Source organism: Pseudorca crassidens, chromosome 2 (assembly GCF_039906515.1).
Source record: "Pseudorca crassidens isolate mPseCra1 chromosome 2, mPseCra1.hap1, whole genome shotgun sequence".
Lineage (NCBI taxonomy): Eukaryota > Metazoa > Chordata > Mammalia > Artiodactyla > Delphinidae > Pseudorca > Pseudorca crassidens.
The window spans coordinates 176,204,378-176,232,166 of NC_090297.1; the positions used below are offsets into that span (position 1 = coordinate 176,204,378).

General features: G+C 36.2%; 1 protein-coding gene and 1 long non-coding RNA gene across 2 annotated transcripts in view; one reads left to right on the forward strand and one right to left on the reverse strand.

Annotated features, from left to right (window-relative positions):
* Positions 1-27,789, reverse strand: part of LOC137212238 (uncharacterized) — a 541,428-nt gene that overhangs the window by 319,235 nt on the left and 194,404 nt on the right. The gene's annotated exons all lie outside the window — the stretch shown is intronic.
* RGS18 (regulator of G protein signaling 18) lies at positions 186-27,457 on the forward strand. The gene is made up of 5 exons (XM_067715340.1): positions 186-515; positions 1,006-1,107; positions 2,132-2,193; positions 23,929-24,095; positions 26,065-27,457. The coding sequence occupies exons 1-5, from the start codon at positions 397-399 to the stop codon at positions 26,320-26,322; spliced, it is 708 nt and encodes a 235-aa protein (XP_067571441.1). The 5' UTR covers positions 186-396; the 3' UTR covers positions 26,323-27,457.

Sequence of the window (27,789 nt, forward strand, 5' to 3'; positions counted from 1 at the left end):
CTTTGCCACACACATTTTAACGCGTACTACACACGTTAAAGACCTTTTTAAAAAGTTCCTGTGGGAAATGACAGTGTCATTTGGGTCTAGCATCATTCTGGTTGCACAAACTAGAAAGAGAAGTTGTGCTGTGGTAATACTAGTCTTTATCTCAGAGACCAAGAGTCATTTTGCAAAATTGTAGTCTCATTTCCCTAAACAACTCCAGACTGAATTGTACTTTAGTTCCTCAGTTCTATATTTTTGCAGAGGCAGAAACCCAAGCTCTTGATTTTTTTTTTAAAGTGTTGCTGACGGGTTGAGATAACTTTTTACTCCATTATGTATAACCATGGAATAGCATTAACAAGTGAAAGATGTAATAAATTAGACATCTCTACATTTTAGACAGAGAAGATGGAAACATCATTGTTTTTCTTTTCTCAATTAAATATGTGTGAACCAAAAGAAAAAACTTTTTTCAAGTTAATATATGGTTCAGGAAAAGAAGAAACAAGCAAAGAAGCCAAAATCAGGTAAAAATCATAATTTTTTAAGTTAGCCTTATACTTTTAAAAACATGATCAACATTGAATATTTGTTAGCACTTGTTTTTAAAATATCTGGTTGAAAATATATTGATTGTAATATTACAACTGAAAAAAATCTATTTATTAGGAGTAAATAACTGTTAAATCTAAAAGTATTTTTATTTTATTTTTTAAAGTGCAACAATTTTAACCACACAGGAGAACTTGTAATAATATTTATTGAAATATAATCTCAAATACTTTAAAGTCACTGAGGGGAAAAAAAACAAGTATATTTCACATATGCTATCCTAATTCCTCTATAAACAGTATTTAAATGAAATTCTTAAGAAAACCACTGAGCGTGTCCAGAGTGAGGGAGGTGGGTGAGAAGGGGTGTCCAGGTGATTACCAATCCCAAATCTGTTTGTCAGTCAGAAGGAGAGATTTCAATTGTCATCCAAGTTGTCCTGAAGCTAATGCCTTTTCATTACAGAGCTAAGGAAAAAAGAAATAGGCTAAGTCTTCTTGTGCAGAAACCTGAGTTTCACGAAGATACTCTTTCCAGCAGATCTGGGCAATTGGCCAAAGAAACAAGGTGAATAATTTGTAATTATCTGGAGGGGGGGGGACATTTTGCTGATTCTATCATTAAAGATTTAAGAAAGAGGAAATTAGGGATTACCATTTTATTGAATATTACACAGTAATATAAGGAAGGGTTAGCGATCTCATTTCAAAAAAACTAGATCTATTCCATAAAATTAAACCATTTTAATAGCTTGAATTAAGTAATCTCATAAAAATTTAAAGATGCTCTTTTAAAATTATATGCCTGCCAATTTTAAATGATATATTTTACTCCTTCATCACTTTGTATTTTAAACTGATGAAATACTCATTAATTTAAGAGTTTGCACAATGTCATTGAGAAGTGCTATTCATCTCTTTCTTCAGTAGTTTGGAAAAAATGCCCTAGGTACAGTATCAAGTAAAGCACAAAAAGGGATGTTTTGTAACTTTTAGCCATTTCTTTAGTTCAAACAGAAAATGGAATAACCTTATACACTAGGATAATATAAATTTTCCAAATATGAAATATGACCAATAAAAGATCCAAGACAAATATATTCAATTCTCAATTATCAACATTTCTAAAATATTTGTTGTATTAAGAATGTTTCCTATTTCTTACCCTTTTAAAACTTCATTAGTCAAACTTCCTGTATCTGTTAAAAAAAATTGTTGCATATTTTGGTAAGAGTTTCAAGGAAATTGCAGTTTTAAAAAAGTTTGACTGAAAGACACTGTTAGATTAGGTTCTCCTATTTGCCAAATTAAGAAAGATAATTGACCTGATTTCTTTGTTTTTAACCTAACACATGATTATTTTTCCCTAGAAAATAAAATAATTCATGAGAAAATAATGTTATTTTAACACATTGTTTTATAGGCAAAACCCAATGTATTTGAACTTTCCAAATACAATTTCCATTGTATAATAATCAAAGGAGAAATCCTGTGAAATATGACTGAAAAGAGCAGTATGATAGCACATGTTAGAGCAGATTCATAAGTAGAGTTTCTGCATACTCCATTATAAAACATTGTTTCTTGAACAGAATCTCTCCTGAAGAAGCAGTGATATGGGGTGAATCATTTGACAAACTGCTTTCCCATAAAGGTTAGTGCTACTTTTCCCAAATACTTTATTCTTTAATGGAAAAGTATACAAAATATGTATGTAACTATACAAAGCAGGCTGTCATAAAAATTTAGTCTGATCGATAATTTACAGCAATATGAGTTTTTGATCCACAGAAATAACTAAATAATAGAACAGTCAACTAATAAGAGTATTTTAAAAATACTCTTATTTTATTAAGAATTACTTACGGTGGATGAAATATTTCTTGGTGCTAGATGAATAGTTCCATATTTTCAGTGTTTTTAGTTTGTGAATGAGATCCTTGGTTTTATTAAATCCCAGATTACCTGTGTTATTTTTACTGTTAAGTGATCAAAAATCTAAAGTAGCTCTGTTCATGGATATTTAGGAAACCTTCGTGAAAATATATATTGTTTTAATTTTATAAATGCTTCACTCTTTGCATCAGTCATCAGAATTTTGCAGAGTAACTGAGAATCAGGTGGGCATTTAAGGTGGAGCTTTGTAGATGAGATGGAAAGTGAGGACAAATACTGAGTTTGTCCAAGCACAGGTCAGAGGACAGGCTGCCTGGATTGCTAATCCTTAGAGTCAGCTGCATAAGGAAACAGCTGAGTAAGCATTTTTTCCTGGCCTTTATTCAATCCACAGTTTCTTTCAGGGAGTAAAACTGACAGACTGAACCGAGTAGGCGATGAGGCTAAGCAACCACAGGGTTCATTGCTTTCCACGTTAAACCAGGCAGAGTCTGCTTAAGAAGCAACACTTTATCACTACCAAATAGCCACACACTTCCTCTAGCCCACAGCTTTTATTTGTATCTCCAAGTTCTTCTATTCCTTACCGCATTTCTTTGGGTTAGCCTGAGGCTAACTACTGTTTACAGCATTGCCAGTGGTTTTCTCATCCTAAGGTGTCTACTGGAAGCAGGAGCTCCTGTTGCTGGGAGTGCAGTACTTGCAATTCAGCCTCAAGTACTATGCACTCTTTGATGAAACCAACTTTTCTAATCTGTCTTCATGTCCTTTAATTTTCTCCTAATTGTCCATCCATCTGTAAGGTTTTGGTGACCAGTTCATGTTCCCCTAGATTTACTGACAGAGAATCCTATTTCTGCAGACTCTCCCTGAAGACCTTCCCTCTTCCAATGAAAACAGATTCTGCCTCTGAATTGTAATATTGACTCAGAGAAAGAAAAGTATAGGTAGAGAAATCAAGGTTTAAATTTAGGCAAGGATGTAGTGAAAATGGAGGGTAGTGGTAAGAAAGGAAGTTCATGCTGAAAAAAGTTTAATGGGTTACTCCATCCTCATTTCACCTTAATGCTCTATAACTCCCTATTTTGGAGAAAAATAATGTGAACAGCTTTCTTCAACTTTTCTTTATTCCCAGTATCCACCCATTTCTTGACTTTTGTTAAAATTCTTGCCAAATATATGTAAAACCTATCTCCCATTCTCATTATCTCCTCTGTCACTCTCTTGGTTCAGGTATTTATCTAATTACAACCTGTGTAAAACTTTCCTCCCTAATTCATGCCCCCCAAACTTATTTCTTCTTTTAATCTCCTATTATTTCCACCATTTGGGCACAACTCAGCCCTTGAGCCTCTTCACTAGTCAGAGCAAGGAAAAAAGAAGTGGAATTCATTTTTTTTTCCAGTTTGAATGTTTATTATAAGGAAACATGTGTTTTCATCTGTGGATCTCCAAACCCAGCACCTGGTAAATATTAAGTGTTCGAATAATATAACCAAATTTGTTGCTAGGAAAAACTTAGTCCTGGGTCCCTTTCGAGATTTGAGCTCTGGTTCTCTTCTGCCTCACAATCACTTTCCTAATCACTTTCATATTCAGCTTCCTCAACTGTAAATGGAGATCACAATGTCTTTAGCTCCAATAGAAATAAATTTCTGTCAGGATTACATGAGATGAGTAAGAAGCCAATAACTGTTTTCTGTTTCTTTTTTTTTTTTTTAACGTCTTTACTGGAGTGTAATTGCTTTACAATGGTGTGTTAGTTTCTGCTCTGTAACAAAGTGAATCAGCTATACATATACATATATCCTCATATCCCCTTCCTCTTGCATCTCCCTCCCACCCTCCCTATCCCACCCCTCTAGGTGTTCACAAAGCACCGAGCTGATCTCCTTGTGCTATGTGGCTGCTTCCCACTAGCTATCTATTTTACGTTTGGTAGTGTATATATGTCCATGCCACTCTCTCATTTCATCTCAGCTTACCCTTCCCCCTCCCCATGTCCTCAAGTTCATGCTCTACATCTGAGTCTTTATTCCTGTCCTGCCCCTAGGTTCTTTAGAACCATTATTATTATTATTTTTAGATTCCATACATATGTGTTAGCATACGGTACTTATTTTTCTCTTCCTGACTTACTTCACTCTGTATGGCAGTCTCTAGGTCCATCCACCTCACTACAAATAACTCAATTTCGTTTCCTTTTATGGCTGAGTAATATCCCATTGTATATATGTGCCACATCTTCTTTATCCATTCATCTGTCGATGGACACTTAGGTTGCAACAAGCCAATAACTGTTTGACACTACACAAATGTAAATGGCTTCTGCTATCATGAAAAATAATTATCAACAATAAATTTAATAATCTTTTTCTGTTTTGCAACCTGCTCCCAGCTGTATAAACATCACTTACAGGGTTAAATTTCAATGGAAAGAAATATATAAGCTGGACTTTTCTTTAACTTAATACATTGGTATATAATAATTTCATCATACTCTCACGACCCATTAGAGAGAATAAAGGTTCTCTCTAGGCAATTAGTCCTACAGAAAATCCTCCCGTGGCATTCTCTAATCATGTTGCTTTACAAGTAGTCAAAACCAAATGGAAAAAAATCTGCTCCTCTCTGTTCTCTACTGGTGGAAATATTAAAGTTCTGTAAAACAGCAGCAGTTGGAACCTAGAGGGGGTAGCATGAATAACAAAAATCAGCACTGACCCACTTAGACATTACTATCATTGCTCATGATCAAAGTGCTAATTAAATTATACTGGATTCACAAAAAATTATGTTAATGATATTCTTTTAATCAATCCCAAAAATTCAGTTATTCTAAATTGCAAATCTTATTGTACTATTAAATTATAAAGCTTAAAATAATCACCTAAGAAAGTCTCATGGTTGCAATGGTCAAATTCAGCTCATTTCTATTGACTTGACTGTAGGCCAAAAAGAAAAAAAAAAGGAAAGTTTTATACTCATGCACACACAAACACACACACACTTCAAGACCTTGCTCTATCAGATTTTATAGAATTTCCGTTTCGTTAAATGTGTAAGTTTCTGAAATTCTGTATGCCATATCTATATCAAGGAAATGGAAAATATTAAATTTATTCAAATGGGAAGTGAAGTGATAAGTCAAACAAAATACATCAGAAAATTTGAGTATTTATTTGACAAAAAAATGCCTGATACTAAAACCACTGCAGAATAATTATTAGCATCTTTAGGAAAGGAGCAGAGTAGATGGTTCTTATGCTAGATTTTAGGGGATTAATAAAAAATTCACTAGCTGGACAAAGAGAAAGAGATCATCCAAGCAGAAAGCCAACATAGGCATGGGGCATTAAACAGTGCAATTTATTTAGCGAACTAGAGAGAAAGTAATTCTTTATTGAGAAACATAATTTGAAAAAGCGTGGCTTAGGGTAACAGGTAATAGATGAAACTCAAGCAGAAAGAACAGTGTTTTTGCTGTGTTCCACAGAAACCAAGGAATCCATGGAGTGTTTTGATAATTCCACTATTGTATTCAAATTTCGTTCCTAAAATGTAGCTTAACTCTTTTAAAATTAAAAAAAGCACAGAAGGTAAAATCCAAGGAAATATAACCAAAGTAGGGACTTTAGTTAATAATAATGTATTAGTATTTGTTTATTAATTATAACATATGTAGAGGCTTCCCTGGTGGCGCAGTGGTTAAGAATCTGCCTACCAATGCAGGGGACACGGGTTTGAGCCCTGGCCCGGAAAGATCCCACATGCCACGGAGCAACTAAGCCCGTGTGCCACAGCTACTGAGCCTGCGCTCTAGAGTCCGCGAGCCACAAATACTGAGCCCACATGCCACAACTACTGAAGCCCACACTCCTAGAGCCTGTGCTCCGCAACAAGAGAAGCCACTGCAATGAGAAGCCCACGCACCACAACGAAGAGTAGCCCCCGCTCGCTGCAAGAAAGCCCGTGTGAAGAAACGAAGACTCAATGCAGCCAAAAACAAATAAATAAATAAATTTATATATAAAAAAAATTATAACATATGTACCTTACCAATGTAAGATGTTAATAATAGCAGGGATCTGGAGGTGTGGGTGTGTGGAAGCTCTGTCCTATCTTCATAACTCTTCTGTAAATCTAATCTATTCTAAAAGTAAATGTTATTTTAAAAAATGAACTCAAATATGTTATACAGTAAATTTAATACACTGCAGTCCATCAATAATTTAACCTCCATTCCTCATTTGTTTCTCTGCAGATATTAAGGTAATTTTTTTCCTGCCTTCCCTGTTTATTGACAAATTTGCCTGAAACTGAAAAATGAATCATAAAAATCTATGATTTAAAACCATATATAACAATAATTTCTAAATGTTGTTTAAGAAAAACAAAAGGAATAAACCAAAAACCAGTATCAGACTGTCATTCATAATCATCAATTTCAAATTTAGTTATCAGTCTTCTTACCAATTGACTTTATGAAAATAAATGTTACCAATATGAACTTAGCAAATCAATTAATTCCAATAAAATTACATATATATGTATATTACACTCACATATTCGTGAGTGTTTGTATGCATATATTTATATGGTTCTGTGTAAGACAGCTTTGAAAGTAAAACAATGCTGCTGATAATACATAATTTTGAAAACAATTGGATAAATAGTTTAAAATATGCCTGTAGAACTTGCAATGTTTCATGTAGGCTTTAGAAAATCATTACATGAAATTATGTCGATGCGTGCAAGATTTCAACAGGCAGAGGAAAAGGTTATTCCTGAGTAGAGAAAAAGGCAGGAAAAGGGCTAGAGAAATAAGCGATTTGCGCTTACTGGGCTTATAACCTAGGAAAGCAAGCAGGTCGCATTCACTGAGGTAAAGAGTAGTGAAAAATCACATTGGAAAATCAAGTTGGGGACAAACTCAAGAAGAGTTTGTTTGTTAGAAAGCTAACTCTGATGGATAGAAAGGTAGAATTCTATGCATATAATAGGACTGCCTACAAGGTTGTTACAAATATCAAAGTTAACCTCAACGTAAGGGCTATTTTGGAAAGAAAATGGAAGAACTTGGTGACTGAATGAATGTGTACTTATGTTGTAAAGTGAGGTGGTGAAGAAATAGGAGATGAAGAAAAAGGAGCCAAAGATCTCTAGATTTTGTTCCATATTAATAGGAAGGTAAGAGTGCCTTTTATAGATCAGAAATAGAGGTGGAAAAAATAGATTTGGAGAAGATAACAGGTGAGACTTTGAACTTTTTTAGTTGCTGGTAAACTTTATCAGCAGTTTTGAAGGGTTTTATAGGCACACACTTAGAATATAGAAGCATGATTGATTATAGAAACATTTTCTAACCATCTTACATACTTGATAAGTAAAGATTTGAAAGAGAAGGTTATTTCCTATGAAGGGAGTCTGTCAATAAAAAAAAAACTTCCAACTACTACCTGTTTATTTTCCTGTACATCCTTTTTTCCAGTCACTGCAAATAATTCCAGTATTTTTAGTCTTTTTATTAACAGCTATTTGCTTGGACTTTTTGCACTTTAAATTGTGATTATATATACTAAGCTTAATTTTGAGATTAATTCATGATAAGGTAGGATAAAAGGAATATGTGAGTCATTTCACCCCCTTGATTTAAAAACATGAACTGATGATACTGTGGGAAGTACATATTACTGACTTTGAGGAAAGGCTGCAAGGAAGTGCATACTTCTCTTTTGGGGAAGGAAATTAACACTTCTCCTTACACTTTTCACCTTGTGGCTTTTTAAGTTGCCCTTTCCAATTTTCAGTTACCAGTTTTCTGCAAGATAAGGGATTCCAGGGTTCTGCAAATTTAACTTTCTGAATCAAGCTGACCCGTAACAAACACGCAATTACTTGATCTATCTAAAAAATAAAAGTAAGTAAAATCCAGTCTAGATTATAAATGGGCCACACAAACAAATCATTATTGCACAAGTAACCACCACATTCTGTGGCAGGTCCAAAGTCAAATATCAAAGGAGAAGCAAGGCAACCTAGTACTTAAGATACCACACTGTATTTGGGTTTCCAACTTCTGAGTTCCTTGACTTTTTGTTTCATTTGGTTTCTTGGCATCAGAAAAATACTCCAACAGATGTCAGAGTTTCAATTTAGAAACATGCAATTACAAGCATTTCATATTTGTATGACACATTGAGCCAGCTTCTTCCAGTGTGAATTCTAATCCCGGGTTCTATCAAGCGCTTTTGGCAGATGTCTTCACCACTGCTTTCTTCTAAAGGACTGTTTAGTAAGTTACTGCCTCTGTGTGAGAAACGGTTCCATTGTGACCTGACTTCATGCAGCTGCCCCAAGTGAGTAAGAGAAACAGGAAGTAACTAGTGTGCTGGGATAATCCTGCACGATATTACGTATTATTTGTTTTAAAAGTCATTTACTTAAACTTTTAAATAGATGAACTACCTTCTCATTCATCATTAATTTGTTTCTTGAATCAGTATTTATTCTCCCCTATTATATTCATATTATGGCAACAAGATTCATTCACTTTAACTCACCATGAGCACTTTTAACACACAGCGCTTTTCCTTACGTTAATGCTGTGACTTCATTTTGAATGTCTGTATCAAACTCAAGACTAAGCACGGTGGTACTCCAAAGCCCAACGGCTGGTACAGAGCTGACACTCACTCATGCTTTGTGAATTAGTGAAGGACTATTTAAGTAGCATTCATGTTATTTTCTGGAAGGCTTCTATAGTCATCTTAAGTAAGCTGATTTTTCTCTGCTGCTCCAAACAGAATTAGTCACCCCTGCAATTCTCATTTCTTAGTCCTTGGTCTATACATGCCTGTCTTGCCTATTAATCTCCATATTCCTCAACAGTAAAGACTTTGTTGTTTCATGGCAGTTGAAAGACAAACGTTCTATAATTATAAACAAAATAAACCTGGATTCAAACCCCTGTGCTGTCTTTTCCCAGCGGTAAGATTCAGGGCAACTCAACTCTCTGAACCTCAGCTTCTTCATCTGTATAAATGGGTAGAACAGGACTTAACTCCTTAGGGCTGGTGTGAAAATTAAATGGAACTGCCCCAATAAAAGGCATATAGCAGTGTGCCAAGGCCTTAGCAAAGACTCAAAACTTCAACTATTGTAATTAATATCATTGCATTTTCAGTTTATAATACAGTCCTCAGGTTCATACTAAGTGTTTCACAAATAATTAAAAGATAGACAAAGGAAGTTATTTTTAATAAGTAACAATTTCAGTTGTCTGGCATATGGATGATCCCTTCTAGGTGTCAATACAAAAAGTTTCTTATAATTGAGATTTATTAATAGGAAAAGTGATGACCATATCCTCCTAAAATTGTCACAGCAATTTATCAACTTGCTTTAGGAACAATCTGGTATTTAAAAACTGATCAATCATGCTTATATATGACATATAGATAGAATAAAATGAAATCCAAAAAGCATTTCCCTTCACTGGGGTCAAAGTAACTTTATTCATAAGCCCACTAAAGCATATTCTTAATTTCCTCTTTCCCGTCTAGGTCTGACCTGGAACAGACCATTCTGTTGTAAGATAGCAGGCATTTTATTTGCTAACTTTGCTTTAATTTCCATTTAAATAGTAACAGAGGAGCAAGTTAGAACAAGACAGATGTCTCTCACTGTGGGAGAGGAAGAGGCAGGACCCACATCATGAACACACAGGGCAATACCACCCAATGACAGGCTTTTCAATATCAAAGTGCACATTTCCATATGACCACTTTTGCTTTTCTTAATTAGGATTACCTGAAGATGTTCTCACCATCATTTTGCTGTCTTGCTTCCAATTGTTTCCTAATATCTAGTCAAGGAATCCTCCTCAGACTACTTTATAGCAGCTACCGAGCAAATAAGAAATTTCAGAAGTCTATTAAAAAATATAAAGAATCTATCAGTTGTGAAGATAATTATGAGAGATAAATTAAGAGACTATACATATAGTTAGGATTCAATCCAGCAAAAAGTGGATGTTAATTGGAGGAAAAAAGGGCAAACATTTTAGAAATTTTGAAGAGGAAGGAAGTATGGGTGCTAAGCAGCGGTTTTTGATTACACTAAAAATTCATCAAGGGGGAATTCTCAATATATTTTTTTTAAAGTTCTGGCCAGAGGCTGGGGCATGACTATGTAACTACCTAAAGTTTGGTTTAAGCCAATTGGTCTACAGATGGTTGTTTTTGTTGTGGCTTTTCTTTCACACACCTAAACGTTGCCCACATTTCAAATTCTACTTCAATTTTGATTGAGGGGTTGAAAGGCATGTGTTGCCTTAGTCTCCTTGTTTCCTTCTGGGATCATTACACAAGAAGAAGAAGGAAAAAAAAAAAGACAAAAAGTAAAAGCAGAGATTAGGCAACAAAATGATCTTTCTAGTCGCATAAATGGAAAAGGAAGAAGTTTTCAAGCTGTTGCCAATCAATAGTCAAATGATGCTTATTCAGTCTATTTTCTAAAGTCATCAGCCTGGGGCTCCAGCTTTACCTGAAGTCTGAAAGGTTGCTGCTGTGATGTAGTTTTCCAAAATTAGAGGAATGTAACCTTCGACAATAGTAATGACTCAGACTGCTTTTTTACAAGTTCAGGTACTGAGCTACAGAGGGTAAAAGAGTTGTGGAAAGGAAAGTCAAACAGACCGCACTGAGGAACAGTAATCCCTAAGAGTGCTGGTGGGTTAACAAGTCAGGGTAGAACCCACTTGTCTGACTCCCTGTTTTTCACTTTCATAGCTATTTTGGCTTAAAAATAATAAAAACAGAGATAGATCACTAACTTTACTCTGAGAATATATATATTTGTAGGTATTTGGGGAAAATCTTCTATCAAAAAGCTTCAAGGAATCATTATCCATTTATATTTTTCTGCTACATTCTGAGCAAAGCACACTACACAGCATGAGAAATAAATCTTGAAAATCAAACACTAACTGTGCTAGAGAAATAAGAACAAGAGTGGTTCAATATCACTCACATTGATCATTCTTCCTTCTCCTCAGAGATTAGAATTTGTTGACTTAAGCAGGAAGCTCTTAGAACTAAGGCCTCCTTAAGACAGCTGTGTTTGACTAGGAATTATCTTACCAGCATCTAATCACTGTGGACAATTTCTGGGTGGCATGTCAGTCCTATGATGCCTTCTCAAATTCTTGTTGAGACTGACCTTTGCTTATCTTCCTAGTTTCTTCACTAAGGTTTAACCACTAACATCTGGTGCTCAGGATCAATTTACCAAGGAAAAGAAATGGCAGACTCTCCCCTCACCCCAATGAAAACACCAATGGAAGGAGCAGTGGAGTAAAAGACGCCCACAGGGCTCCTCTATCATGGTAGTGTTTGGAGAGATCCCATACCTACCACTTAGGGAATGTCTGTAGGTTATGCCATTTCTGGCTGTTGTTCTCTTACATTAAGTTCCTGGATCTCTAATATAATCAAACAGTTGCTTTCAGCATTAAAAACAAAAATGAAAACACAATGCTTCACGACAAACAGGACAAGTTCTAGATATAGGAGAAGTAAATGGTGACATGTAACACATGATTTGAGGACTACAGTAGTTTCCTGTGGCTGTGTAACAAGCTATGATAACTTTAGGGACTTACAACACAAATATATTATCTTACAGTTCTGTAGGTCAGAGGTGTAGCACGGATCTCACTGGAAAAAAAATCAAGGTGTCAGCAGGCTGTTGTCCTCTGTGGAAGGTCTTGGGGAGAATCCCTTTCCTATCCATTTGGGTTCTTGGCAGAAGTCAGCTCTTTGCACTTTTGGACCAAGGTCTCCATTCTCTTGCTGGCTCTAAACTAAGGCCACTCTCACCCTCTGGAAGCCACCACACTCTGGCTCTTGACCATCTTCTGCCATCTTGAAGGGCAGCAAGAGTGCTTCTCACATCGCATTCCCCTGACCCACTTCTCTGCTTTCCTCCTTCACTTTTAAGCACTCATGTGATGAGATTGGGTCCACCTGGATAATCCAGGATAATTTGCCCCTCTCAAGGTTCTTAACCTTAATCACATCAGCAAAGCTTTTGCTCCATGTCAGGTAATGTAGTCACAGGTTCTGAGGGTTAGGACATGGACATCTTTGAAGGACTGTTACTCTACCTATGACAGAAAGTGCTGCCTTCTTGAGAAAGATATACTTCTACAACTTGTTTGTTTGAAAACTGAGATCTGAGACACTTGAATTTATATGAATCTCAGTTTTCTCAGCTACGAAAATTAATATAGGACATATTCCAGACATATGTTGTAGTATTAAATGTAGTAATGTGTATGAACGGCACTTAGCCCTCAAAACCTTTAAACATGTTAAAAATGCAAACCCTCTTAGTTATCACCATACTTCTACCCTATTCATTCTTCTTGCTTCATTCTATATGGAACTTATTATATCACAAATAATCATGGACCATGAGGAATAGTTCTAGAGAACAGTGAATAGAAGAAATGAATATAAGTGAAAATAAGTTGAGTAGACAAAGAAAGCTATCATTTACTTCACAATTTTTTTGCCTTAATGCTAGAATGTATGCTTCTCCCTCTTTAAATTCCTGAATTTAAGTCTCTAATATTTTGTTCAGAATCTTTACATCTGTGATCATTGGTCTATAATTTTCTTTTCCTTTCTTAATCGTTATTTCTGGGGGTGCTGTTGGTGTTACATTTGTCAGGTTTTGGTATTAGAGTTATCCTAGCCCCTTAAAATGAGAAGGAAATTATTCATCCCTCCACTGTTTTCTGTAAGTTGTATAACATTAGAATACTTTTTTCTTAAATGTTTGATGAAATTCACTAAATCTGGGCCCAAGATTTTATTTTGGGGGGGTGGTATTTTTATTATAAAAATCTATCAATTTAATAGTTTCAGATTTTTCACTTCAGTGTCAGTTTGGGTAGGCTTTCTTTACACAATTTTCCCATTTTATTTAAATTATATTTATTGGCATAAAATCATTCATAATATTTACTATCTTTGTAATATGCCTAAGATCTGTGGAAATATCACTGATTTGCTTCCTACTACTATGAAACAGCCTCACTGGGAGTTCTACTTTATTAATGTTTTTGAAGAACCAACTTTTGGCTTTGTAAATTTTCTCTATGGTTTGTTTTCTTTTACATAGACTTCTTTTATAATTTGTTTTCCTTTAACTTACTGTGGCTTTAATTTTCTCTTGTTTTTAAAGCTTCTTAAAGTACAAACTCAGATTTTGTTTTTTACTAGTATAGCATTTCATGTGGTAAATTTCCCTCTAAATGCGGTTTAAACTGCATCCTACAAAATTTGATGCGCTGTATTTTTATTATAATTCAATTGTAAATACTTTCTAATTTCTCTTTTGATTCCTTCTTTGATCAATAAATTATTTATATGTGTTGTTTTATTTCCAAATATTTGGGGGCTTTTAAAGCTATGTTACTAGTTGATTTTTTTTAACACCTTTATTGGAGTATAATTGCTTTACAATGGTGTGTTAGTTTCTGCTTTATAACAAAGTGAATCAGCTATGCATATACATATATCCCCATATCTCCTCCCTCTTGCATCTCCCTCCCACCCACCCTATCCCACCACTCTAGATGGTCACAAAGCACGGAACTGATCTCCCTGTGCTATGCGGCTGCTTCCGACTAGCTATTTTACATTTGGTAGTATATATAAGTCCATGCCATTCTCTCACTTTGTCCCAGCTTACCCTTCCCCCTCCCCATGTCCTCAAGTCCATTCTCTACGCCTCTATCTTTATTCATGTCCTTCCCCTAGGTTCTTCAGAACCTTTTTTTTTTTTTTAGATTCCATATATATGTGTTAGCATACGGTATTTGTTTTTCTGACTTACTTCACTCTGTAAGGCAGACTCTATGTCCATCCACCTCACTACAAATAACTCCATTTCGTTTCCTTATATGGCTGAGTAATATTCCATTGTATATATGTGCCACATCTTCTTTATCCATTCATCTGTCAAGGGACTCAGGTTACTTCCATATCCTGGCTCTTGTAAATAGAGCTACAATGAACATTCTGGTACATGTCTCTTTTTGAATTATGTTTTTCTCAGGGTATATCCCCAGTAGTAGGATTGCTGGGTCATTATGTTAGCTCTATTTTTAGTTTTGTAAGGAACCTCCATACTGTTCTCCATAGTGGCTGTATCAATTTACATTCCCACCAACAATGAAAGAGGGTTCCCTTTTCTCCACACCCTCTCCAGCATTTATTGTTTCTAGATTTTTTGATGATGGCCATTCTGACTGGTTTGAGGTGATACCTCATTGTAGTTTTGATTTGCATTACTCTAATGATTAGTGATGTTGAGCATTCTTCCATGTGTTTGTTAGCTACCTGTATATCTTCTTTGGAGAAATGTCTATTTAGGTCTTCTGTCCATTATTGGATTGGGTTGTTTGTTTTTTTGATATTCAGCTGCATTAGCTGCTTGTATATTTTGGAGATTAATCCTTTGTCAGTTGCTTCATTTGTGAATATTTTCTCCCATTCTGAGGGTTGTCTTTTCATCTTGTTTATGGCTTCCTTTGCTGTGAAAAGCTTTTAAGTTTCATTAGGTCCCATTTGTTTATTTTTGTTTTTATTTCCATTGGGCAAAAAGGATCTTGCTGTGATTTATGTCACAGAGTGTTCTGCCTATGTTTTCCACTAAGAATTTTATAGTGTCTGACCTTACATTTAGGTCTTTAATCCATTTTGAGTTTATTTTTGTGTATGGTGTTAGGAAGTGTTCTAATTTCATTCTTTTACGTGTAGGTGTCCAGTTTTCCCAGCACCACTTATTGAAGAGGCTGTCTTTTCTCCACTGTATATTCTTGCCTCCTTTATCAAAGATAAGGTGACCATATGTGCGTGGGTTTTTCTCTGGGCTTTCTATCCTGTTACACTGATCTATATTTCTATTTTTGTGCCAGTACCATTCTGTCTTGATGACTGTAGCTTTGTAGTATTGTCTGAAGTCCGGGAGCCTGATTTCTCCAGCTCCATTTTTCTTTCTCAAGATTACTTTGGTTATTCAGGGTCTTTTGTGTTTCCATACAAACTGTGCAATTTTTTGTTCTAGTTCTGTGAAAAATGCCATTGGTAGTTTGATAGGGATTGCATTGAATCTGTAGATTGCTTTGGGTAGTATAGTTCATATCTTGGGGCACAAATCAAGCCTTGGTAAATTTTTAAAAAATGAAATCATATCAAGTATCTTTTCTGACCACAATGCTATGAGACTAGATATAAATTACAGGAAAAAATCTGTAAAAAATACAAATACATGGAGGCTAAACAATACACTACTTAATAACCAAGAGATCACTAAAGAAATCAAAGAGGAAATCAAAAAATACCTAGAAACAAATGACAATGAAAACACAATGACCCAAAACCTGTGGGATGCAGCAAAAGCAGTTCTAAGAGGGAATTTTATAGCAATACAATCCTGCCTCAAGAAACAAGAAACATCTCAAATAACCAATCTAACCTTACACCTAAAGCAATTAGAGAAAGAAGAACAAAAAACCCCAATGTTAGCAGAAGGAAAGAAATCATAAAGATCAGACAGAAATACATGAAAAAGAAATAAAGGAAACAATAGCAAAGATCAATAAAACTAAAAGCTTGTTCTTTGAGAAGATAAACAAAATTGATAATCCATTAGCCAGACTCATCAAGAAAAAAAGGGAGAAGACTCAAATCAATAGAATTGGAAATGAAAAAGGAGAAGTAACAACTGACACTGCAGAAATACAAAGGATCATGAGAGATTACTACAAGCAACTATATGCCAATAAAATGGACAACCTGGAAAACATGGACAAATTCTTAGAAAAGCACAACCTTCCAAGACTAACCAGGAAGAAATAGAAAATATAAACTGGCCAATCACAAACACTGAAACTGAGACTGTGATTAAAAATCTTCCAACAAACAAAAGCCCAGGACCAGATGGCTTCACAGACAAATTGTATCAAACACTTAGAGAAGAGCTAACACCTATCCTTCTCAAACTCTTCCAAAATATAGCAGAGGGAGGAACACTCCCAAAATCATTCTATGAGGCCACCATCACCTTGATACCAAAACCAGACATATATGTCACAAAGAAAGAAAACTACAGGCCAATATCACCGATGGACACAGATGTAAAAATCCTCAACAAAATACTAGCAAACAGAATCCAACAGCACATTAAAAGGATCATATACCATGATCAAGTGGGGTTTATACCAGGAATGCAAGGATTCTTCAATATATGCAAATCAATCAGTGTGATGCACCATATTAACGAATTGAAGGATAAAAACCATATGATCAGCTCATTAGATGCAGAGAAAGCTTTTGACAAAATTCAACACCAATTTATGATAAAAACCCTCCAGAAAATAGGCATAGAGGGAATTTACCTCAACATAATAAAGGCTATATATGACAAACCCACAGCCAACATCGTTCTCAGTGGTGAAAAACTGAAACCACTTCCTCTAAGATCAGGAAAAAGACAAGGTTGCCCACTCTCACCACTCTTATTCAACATAGTTTTGGAAGTTTTAGCCACAGCAATCAGAGAAGAAAAAGAAATAAAAGGAATCCAAATTGTAAAAGAAGATGTAAAGCTGTCCCTGTTTGCAGATGACATGATACTGTACACAGAGAATCCTAAAGATGCTACCAGAAAACTACTAGAGCTGATCAATGAATTTGGTAAAGTAGCAGGATACAAAATTAATGCACAGAAATCTCTTGCATTCCTATACACTAATGACGAAAAATCTAAAAGAGAAATTAAGGAAACACTCCCATTTACCATTGCAACAAAAAGAAAAAATACCTAGGAATAAACCTACCTAAGGAGACAAAAGACCTCTATGCAGAAAACTGTAAGATACTGATGAAAGAAATTAAAGATCATACAAACAGATGGAGAGATATACCATGTTGCTGGACTGGAAGAATCAACACTGTGAAAATGACTAGTTGGTTTTTGATTAAAACACTTATGGGCAAAGGACATACTGTGTAAGACTTCAATCTTTTGACATTTATTTATATTCATTTTACATCCTAGCATCTGATCCATCTTAGATAATCTTGCTTGTGCACTTGAAAATATGTATTTGGTAGAATGTCATATAATTGTCAATTAGGTCAATTTAGTTGATAATGTTCAAGTTTTACATGTTCTGATTGACATTCTGTCTATCTGTTCTATAAATGTATGAGTGAACAGAATTAAAATCTGGAAGTATAATTGTGAAATTTTCCCCCTTGTTTCATGCTATCTTTTTTTTAATTTTTTAAAATTTTTGGCTGTGTTATGTCTTCATTGCTGTGCACAGGATTTCTCTAGTTGTGGTGAGCGGGGGCTACTCTTTGTTGCAGTGTGTGGGCTTCTCATTGTAGTGGCTTCTCCTGTTGCCAAGCATAGGCTCTAGGTACACGGGCTTCAGTAGTTGTGGCACACGGTGGGCTCAGTATTGGTGGCTTGTAGGCTCCAGAGCTCAGGTTCAGTAGTTGTGGCACATGGGTTTAGTTGCTCTGCGGCATTTGGGATCTTCCCAGACCAGGGCTCAAACCCATGTCCCCTGCACTGGCAGGCAGATTCCTAACTACTGTGCCACCAGGGAAGTCCTCTACTATCCTAAATTAAATAATTTCTATTTTCCCATCTTCCAGTCTACTCATCTTTTCTTAGGCAGTTTTTAATCTGCTGTCATGATGATCCAAAGAATTTTTTTTGCTTCAGGTATTTTCCATTTTAGTTTTAGAAGTTCCATTTGATTGTTTTCTATAGTTTCAATTTCTTTTCTGAGTTTTTGCATCTATTCACTCCTTATGTCTTTTTTAACCTTTTCATTCTTCAACATTGTGCTATTTCCAACATTTCAGGTATCTTGTGTTTCAGGTATCTGTTTCTATTGACCACTTTTGTTATTGACAATGGGTCACATTAGACATTTCTTGCATGCCTAATAAATTTTTATTGTATGTGTGCAAGGAGGAAGATATAGGAGTCTAGATCATGCTGTCTTCCTTTAAATAGCATTAGATTATTTTTCTGGCAGTCAGTTAAATCACGGGTGGATCCTCTTGATTCTTTCTGATCAGTTTGATATTTAAAACCAATCTCTTTCCAATTTATCTTAGTTTGAGGACAAAGACCTTGCCTGTAGTATTTATACCAAAAATATAGCCTTTCTTGGGTATCTCCACTATAGCTGGGCCAGAAATCCAAGGTCTCCCAGACCCATGCAAACTCCCTGATCTCCATTTACCTCTCAGCACCACTGTAGCTATACTCTTCTGGGCTTCACAGAGTTTGCCCTGCCCGTGTACAGCCTGACCCTCAGCCAAGAATCTACAGGTAACCTGCATGTAGACTTCCAGGCACCCTCTGCATGTTTCTTTCTTCTCTTTTGTCCTCTGTACCCTGACCCACAAATCCCAAACATATCATGATCCCCAGACTCATCTCTGCCTCCTCATTAAGATTTTTTTGCTAGAACTTTTGTATTTTTAATGAAAATTTGTACTTTTTCTCATGTGTTCAATTATTACTTATTTCTTTCAGTAAGTAAATATTGAGTGATTTCTTCATGCTGGGGACTTTTGTGGCAAATTAGACAAGGGCCTTCATCTCATGAATCTCACAATATAGCATGAGAAACAAAAATAAGGAAGCAACTGCAGCACAATAGTTTAAATGTTACCCAGTGTACGAAGTCATATATGAAGGACAGCCAACTTATTCTTGAGAGATCAGTGAAATCTTTCCAGATAAAGTGATCTCTAATTTAAACTTCAATGGGTGATACAGATTAGCCTGATGAAATTAGATTGATAAAATTGGAGTAGGAAGAGAAAATCTTTCCAATAGAAGCTAAAGAGATGTGGAACATGGCACATGAATGAAACTCTAAGTTATTTCACTGTGCTTGGAGCTTAGAGTGTGAGAAAGAGAGTGGAAAGAGATTAAGGGCATTGTTGGAAAATTTTCAACAGTGAAGAAACATAATTAAGTTTGTACTCTAGAAAGATATTACTGACTAGAATGTGAATAATAACTTGGAAAGTGTTGGGGGGCGGTTAGCAGGGGAGGGAAGCAAGTGAAGCCTGGAGTCAGAGTCACCATTTAGAAGGTTTTTATAATAATCTATGTAAAATATGATCCTGGTCTGAATAAGGGTAATTCCAGATTGATTGAATAAAAATAAAAAGACAGATGCATGATACATAAAGAAGATAAAGTTGAGAAGATTTGATTATTGATTGAGTTGAGAAGAAAATTGGGGATCCCTAAGGATGCCAGGGTTGTGGGTTAAGTTGTTGAGTGGATGGTGTCATTGGGTGGGAAACATTCTGGGAAGCTTTTGGGTGAAGATATTGAATTCAGCTGTGATGTGATTATTTTGGTGGGAAATTCAGTGGAGATGTTTACCAAATGTTGGGTGATATGAGCTTGGAGCTCAGGAAAGAGATCTGAGCCGGAGATCATTTCTGAAAATCATCAGCATATTCATTGTGTTAAAGTGTTGAAGTAATTGCCCTGGAACTGGAATTAAAGGGAAGAAGGAAGAAGGATAAACTGAGAAGTATTTAGAAAAGCAGTAGTCAGAGATATAAGAAGAAACTCAAGAGTGTATGTGCCATAGAAAAGAATTACAGACATATTTCATCTTTGCCTGCTGTCATAGAGAGATGAAGTAATATATGGATTGGAAAAAAATTTTTTCCATGGAATATTACAGTAAGTCATTTTGGTAAAAATTATTTAAGTCAAGCGTTGAGTAGAAACCACATTTTAGTGTATGGGGAGGTAAATAAGTGAAGGGGATTAAGAGACCAACTGCAGAAAGCTTACTCAAAAGACTTTGTAAGGAGAAAGATATAGATCAGTAGCTGGAGGAATATCTGAGGTGAAGAGAAAAATTTTCTTCTAATGATTTCTTGTAATGAGATTAAAATCTTTTAATTAGATCAAAATTTAACTCAGAGAAAATTTATTGTTTTGCAAGATTGTTTGTAATGCCTTATTTTGCCTGTAGGTGCCAGCAGTATGCATAAAGTACAGAGGGAAATAAGGGGGAAAGGAGTTTCAGGAAAAATGTTAGAAGACGAGGATACAGGAGGATAGAGGAAGAAAAGGGAGGTAGAAGAGGCAAGAAAAGGAGAAGAATGTAAAGAACAGAATCCCAGCGAACATCACATTTAACCAGGGAACAGAAGACATTAAGCCAGGCTTAAAGTAATCGGATGGTATAAATTAGGAGGTATGGTGTCCTAGAATCCCAGGAAGAAGAATATTTCAAAAAGGAGGGGATCATTATTAATCAAATGCTGCTAGGTGAGAACTCTAGACAGGACTCATGAAATTTCCTCATGTAATAACTCACCTGTGATAGCAGAAAGAGAAATAGGTCATAACTATGAGTAGAGAACAAATCTAAAGAAAGATTGCTAAAAATCATTTGTATCCAACTCAAATGTGAATTTCTCTGAGAAAATTTATTTATTTATTTATTTATTTATTGGCTGTGCTGTGCAGCATGTGAGATCTTAGTTCCCCAACCAGGGGTCAAACATGTGCTCCCCACGTTAGGAGCACAGAGTCTTAACCACTGGACTGCCAGGGAAGTCCCTGAGAAAATTTATCTGAAAAATCTAGAAGGAACATTTTTACCTTTTCTCAATGCTTCTATAATGCTCTCTTCTCTATTTCAAATACCATATAACTGAACAGCTTCACTTCTCTTATCCCACAGAAATGAAAACTTATGTCTACACACACACACACAAAATCTATACATAAATGTTTATAGCATCCTTATTGATAACTGCTCCCCAAAACCTTCAACAGGAATGGTTAAACAAATCCATACCATGGAATACAACACGGCAATGAAAAGGCACAAATTACTGATATACTGATGAATCTCCAGCGGATCATGGTAGATAAAAAAGCCACCCCAAACAATATATACTACATGATTCCACTTATACCATATTCTTGAGTAGACCAAATTACAGCAATGGAGAACAGACTATTGGTTCCTAACATTTAAGGAGGGGTTGGGTGTGGGAAAAATGTAAGTATAACAGTAAAAAGGCAACATGAGATAACCTTGTAATCATGAAAATATTCTGTATCTTAACTATATCAATATCATTATCCTATTTGTGATATTTTTACTACAGTTTTACAAGATGTTATATTGGTGGAAACTGGATAAAGGGTACATGGGCTCTGTCTCTGTTATTTCCTACAACTACACGTGAATCTATAATTTTCTCAAAGAAGTTTAATTTTTTTAAAAAATACCGGGGCTTCCCTGGTGGCACAGTGGTTAAGAAGCTGCCTGCCAATGCAGAGGACACGGGTTCGAGCCCTGGTCTGGGAAAATCCCGCATGCCACGGAGCAACTAAGCTCATGTGCTACAACTACTGAGCCTGCGCTCTAGAACCCTCGAGCCACAACTACTGAAGCCCGCGTGCCTAGAGCCGGTGCTGCACAACAATAGAAGCCACCACAATGAGAAGCCTGTGCACCGCAACGAACAGTAGACCCCGCTCGCGCAACTAGAGAAAACCCAAGCGCGTCAACAAAGACCCGACACGACCAAAAATAAATGAAAAAAAACCAAAAACCTATTAGCCCAAAAAAGTAGAATATCATAAATAGTTGAAAGAACCCTAGTATTAAAGTCAGATTGTCTTAGTGTTGAATCCTGAGTCTGCCACAGTTTTAGCTATGAAACTTTACCTAACTGAGCCTAAAAAAAACGATAGTCATCAAAATCATCAACATCATCATAACCATCACACCCCCCATCAAAACCCAGATAGAGTACTTGCTATACGCCAGTTTCTGTTTTAAGCGTCCTGCACATTTTGGCACATTTAATTCTCTAAACAGCTCTATCAGGTCCGTTTTATCATTATCTTTATTTTAAATATTGAGAAACTGAGACACAGAAAGGAAAAGTAATTCACTCAGGACCACATAGTAACTAGCTGAACAAGAACTTGAACCCTGGCAGTCTTCCATAAGACTTGATACCTGCCCCTAACATTCATGGGCCTCAGGAAAAAAGTAAAAATAGAGGCCCCATACTACATTTCTAAATGCTTAAGAGTTACAGATCATGCTAATAAACTGTTAAAAATAGACATTTTGGGCTTCCCTGGTGGCGCAGTGGTTGAGAGTCCGCCTGCCGATGCAGGGGACATGGGTTCGTGCCCCGGTCCGGGAAGATCCCACATGCTGCGGAGCGGCTGGACCCGTGAGCCATGGCCGCTGAGCCTGCGCGTCCGGAGCCTGTGCTCCGCAATGGGAGAGGCCACAACAGTGAGAGGCCCGCATACCGCAAAAAAAACACAAAAAACAGAACAAAAAAAACCATTTTATCCTTCTATTGTGACACACGGTAGATTACGTTTGAATATAAAATTCTCAGACTCTTCCCAGTTCTACCCTATAAGCATAGCCCACCTCCCTTCACTTTCCACCCATGGTTTGGTTCCACACTGTGAGAGGCCTCTTTGCACATTTGGGTGGACACTCCAGCATGCAAATTCAAGTCCTGTCCACACTCAAGCCTTGGGGTGTGCATTCCACTGAGACAGGTGCCTTTGGTGGATGTATCTGGGGAAGAGGACTGTGCCAATCCTGGAAACACAAAGCCTTTTTTTTTTTCTTTGAAGATGTTGGGGGTAGGAGTTTATTAATTTATTTATTTATTTTTGCTGTGTTGGGTCTTTGTTTCTGTGCGAGGGCTTTCTCTAGTTGTGGCAAGCAGGGGCCACTCTTCATCGCGGTGCACGGGCCTCTCACTATCGCGGCCTCTCTTGTTGCGGAGCACAGGCTCCAGACGCGCAGGCTCAGTAGTTGTGGTTCACAGGCCTAGTTGCTCCATGGTATGTGGGATCCTCCCAGACCAGGGCTCGAACCCGTGTCCCCTGCATTAGCAGGCAGATTCTCAACCACTGTGCCACCAGGGAAGCCCCACAAAGCCTTTTAAAGGGAATTTCAGGGTCCTGAGTCCAAGAAGCATGGTCTAGAAGTTGAGAGATGATCTCCAGCTGGAATGGCTCTTTGGCTCTGTAGAATAACCCTACGACACTCACCCCAAGGAAAGGCACAGCTGAGAGAAACCCAAAGTGAGGTCCAGATTTAAGGTCCCTGTTACTCAGGTCTAAGTATGATACCAGCCTCATTTCAACAGAAATGGTACTTACCTTTCATAGTTGTGAAGATTTCAGCTAATTGTTAACATGGTTCCTCATGAGCAAGATGTGTGCTACTGCCCTGAATTAGAGGGAAGACGCTTCTTCTGCTAACACTCACAGTTGTACTTCAATATCAAGTAGCATATATTCTCAGTAGCAATATTTTTTAGTTAAAATATATCACTTCTTTCCTTGGTAGATGGACTGGAGACTTTTACCAGATTTCTTAAAACTGAATTCAGTGAGGAAAACATTGAATTTTGGACAGCCTGTGAAGATTTCAAGAAAAGCAAAGACCCTCAACAAATAATTCATAAAGCAAAAGCAATATATGAGAAATTTATACAGAATGATGCTCCACAAGAGGTAAAGATGATTGTAAAAATTTACATCTGTTTGAAAATTTTTTGAGAGAATATGTCTTCATCAAATCGGTACTGCCATACATTCTAACAGAAAGGTCAGAATTTTGTTGAAACAAAAATGGTGGTTATTTACAAGCATGCCTCATGTGATTCTCTTCACTTTATTGCACTTCACATATATTTTGTTTTTTACAAATTGAAGGTTTGTGACAGCCCTGCCTTGAACAAGTCTATCGGTGCCATTTTTCCAACAGCATTGGTTCACTTCATATCTCTATGTAACATTTAGGTAGTTCTCACAATAATTCTTACTTTTTCCATTATTATTATACTTGCTATGGTGATCTGTGATCAGTGATCTTTGATGTTTCTACTGTGACTCATTGAAGGCTCAGCTGATGGTTAGCCTTTTTGCACAATGAAGTATTTTTTAATTAAGGGATGTATGTTGTTTTTTTAGTCATAATGCTATCACACACTTAATGGATTATCATGTAAACATAACATTTTTATGCACTGGGAAACCAAAAAATTTGTGTGACTCACTTTATTGCGATATCCCCTTTACTGAGGTGGTCTGGAAGGGAACCCGCAATATCTCCAAGGTCTGCCTGTATATAGATTTCTATTTACAAACAGAATGCATTATAAGATATTGCTTATGGAAGGAAAGGTATAACTGAAGTTACTCCTCAGGGTATTTTATTCTAGACTAAGAGTGAACACAATTAATTGCAACATTTAGATTCATTCATTTATCATGTTTATCACCTTAGCACAAGTAACTGCTTGTAGAAACTAAAGATTTTTGTACGTGATGAAGGTAAGAGAAATCAAGAAGTTTGTATTACGTACTATTTTAATGTTAGCTCATCTACCTGTACAAAGTTTCATTTGCCCTGTAATTATTATCCCTACACATTAAGATGGACTAAAAGAAAATTTCATAATAGAAAGATGAGGAAAACCTAATTTGGCAACGGTTCAAGTGAAAAAACAATTGTGATTTTTTTTTTTTACTGCAAGCTCAGTATGAGGTAACTGTATGAAACAACTGCTAAAATGGCTATTAAACCAGCAAATATTACTTCACTATCCTTGAATATGAATTACAGTTTCTGTATTTTTAGTACGTGCTCAATAAATAGTGTCTTTTCACAGAAGTGTAGAACTGATAATCTGTCACTGTTAAGAGTTCTGTTTGACTATAAATTGTTGCTGTCCACGAGGTAGCACTGCTTATGTAGATACTGTTGCACATGAAATGACAGTTATTTTCCTTGTTTCAGTATGTCTCAATCTGTTTTGTGTTTCAAAGTATTATCCTGTCTTCCCCTTACACACAAGTAAACAAAGGCAGCTGGTTATGTGGTGTTACCCACGAAGGAAAAGAAACCTACGTGAAAACTGAAAACTGAGCACCATCAAAGCCGAATATATCATCAATGTTTTGATAAAAAGCGTTAAAGGATTTTATATCTTTATATATATACACACACACGTATATATGCATATAGGCATTTTCAGCACACGTTTGCTTGTAGGAAAACATCATAATATAATGAAAAGAGCACTGGGATATAGCAAAAGCCTCACATTGAAATCCCAAATATGCCCCAAACACACTGCTTGCCCTCACTCAAAATAATTGAATTTCTACAAAGTTTAGTTTTCACTTTGAAAATGAGTTGAATCTAATGACCTCTAGGACACCTAACATTACATTGTTCCATGATCCTACACTGGCAGAGACTGATAAGGACCGGGTGCAAAGGGAGAGAAGAGCCAGGTAACATGCCAGCCCAGAGTGAATCACTGGATCCCTGGACCCACAACAGGAAAAGCACCAAGCATCCAAGTGCCGTATGCCCCCTCCAACGTGGAGTCAGTCCTTTACTTCTGTTTCTCAAAGGTGTTTACTTAAGTAGATTGACGATAATTACACTTTTATTATTGTTTTTATTATCCAGGTTAACCTTGATTTTCACACCAAAGAAATCATCACCAGGAGCATCACCCAACCCACCCTCCACAGTTTTGATGCTGCACAAAGCAGAGTGTATCAGCTCATGGAGCAAGACAGTTACACACGTTTTCTGAAATCTGACATCTATTTAGACTTGATAGAAGGAAGACCTCAGAGACCAACAAATCTTAGAAGACGATCACGTTCATTTACCTACAATGAATTCCAGGATGTAAAGTCAGATGTTGCCATTTGGTTATAAAGAAAATTAATTTTGCTCATTTTGCTGGCAAGCTTGTATATCTGCTTCTAAGATATAGCATGTTTATGTTAACAAATTGGTAAGTCTTTTAAAATAAAGTGCATCATTCGAAATGATTTAAAAAATGCAAACCAAAATTTTTATTCTGACAATATATACTCTATCTGCCAAGATATTCTGTAAAAGCTTCCATCTGACTTCATTTCATTCATAGTCAGAAAAACTTACTGCTTAATTAAAAGGCAGAAAAGAAGTAATAATTATGTTGTATAAGATTGTAAAGGTTAAACTTTTGCAAAATTTCAACAGTTTGGCCAAATATCTAGTTTGGACTTTTTTTTCTAGATGTAAACTATATGATGCTCAGATAGCCATGTATTTGGACAACATTTTCTATAATGATGAAGCTTTCCTCTGGTTCAGTTATAGAGAGTATAGAACCCTGGCTCAAGAATAGCAATATATCACTTCTAGTTATAAGCCAGCAACAGGAACTTTTGGGAGGACACATTCATCTCTACAGAACTTCCAGGTCATACAGAACCTAGGTTGATAACCAAGAATGGGATCCACATTTGTGCTCATTCCTAAGTGAGCATGGACGTACTCAGTTATACGGAACCACTTCTGGTGGTCAAAGAAACATGACCAGATGCTGCAATAGCTCCAGGTTGGGACTGAGTGGAGCATCTTCTCATCTGTGAGAAAAACTTTCCGCTAAAAGAGTGGGCAGTCAGTCATCTGAATGATGACCAGAGGAGGTTTATCCGCAGAGTCATGAACCTTTATTTTTGGAATGAGAGGAAGTAAAGAGGCAAGGAGTCCAAGGCCCTGGAAACTCAGGCACATGCCACACTGGCTCATATTCAGATAGTGTTCCTCCATGGATCATGTTCTTATTCCAAATCTCACTGAATCATTTAATACTATATTATTCAAATATGATGATGCTAATAAGTATGTATGTCTCTAACTATAGGGAAATATTTACTTTTAGATGTGTGTTGCATTATATGTAAATGTCTGTATTTAAAATGTCATACGTTTGGCTTTGGCAAATGTTATTTTAGTTGAACTGTAAAGTATAAAAATGTAGATCACCTATAGTAATAAACATTTTTAATTTCTTCATTCATACAGTTAATGTTTATCTGACCACTAAATGCTCTCACAGATTATTGATTATCCTTCCTGTCATCAAATGAGACAGACATATTTTCTTATTTTAGAATGATATTGGAGTAGAAAGTATTAATCGAGTTATTTTGTCACTGATCTTAATGCTAAATCAACTCCCAATACTGTTGTGAAAATGAAAACAAGGCATTATGCATTTCAAAGATCAACTAAGAAAATTATTTTTCTTTTTTCTTTGGCTGATTTGTATTTTCTTTTTTTGTGGTAGTCTCTTTTCAAAGAGTTTGATAGCTTTATACACAGAGTTAAGACTTTATACAAGCTGTCTGA

What these genes read in the sequence shown, in the direction of transcription:
- RGS18 (XM_067715340.1), top strand. Translation starts at nt 397, where the DNA reads ATGGAAACATCATTGTTTTTCTTTTCTCAATTAAATATGTGTGAACCA. An exon ending in AGCAAAGAAGCCAAAATCAG is followed by an intron (nt 516 to 1,005) that starts GTAAAAATCATA and finishes TTTTCATTACAG; the next exon opens with AGCTAAGGAAAAAAGAAATA. An exon ending in AGAATGATGCTCCACAAGAG is followed by an intron (nt 24,096 to 26,064) that starts GTAAAGATGATT and finishes TTTATTATCCAG; the next exon opens with GTTAACCTTGATTTTCACAC.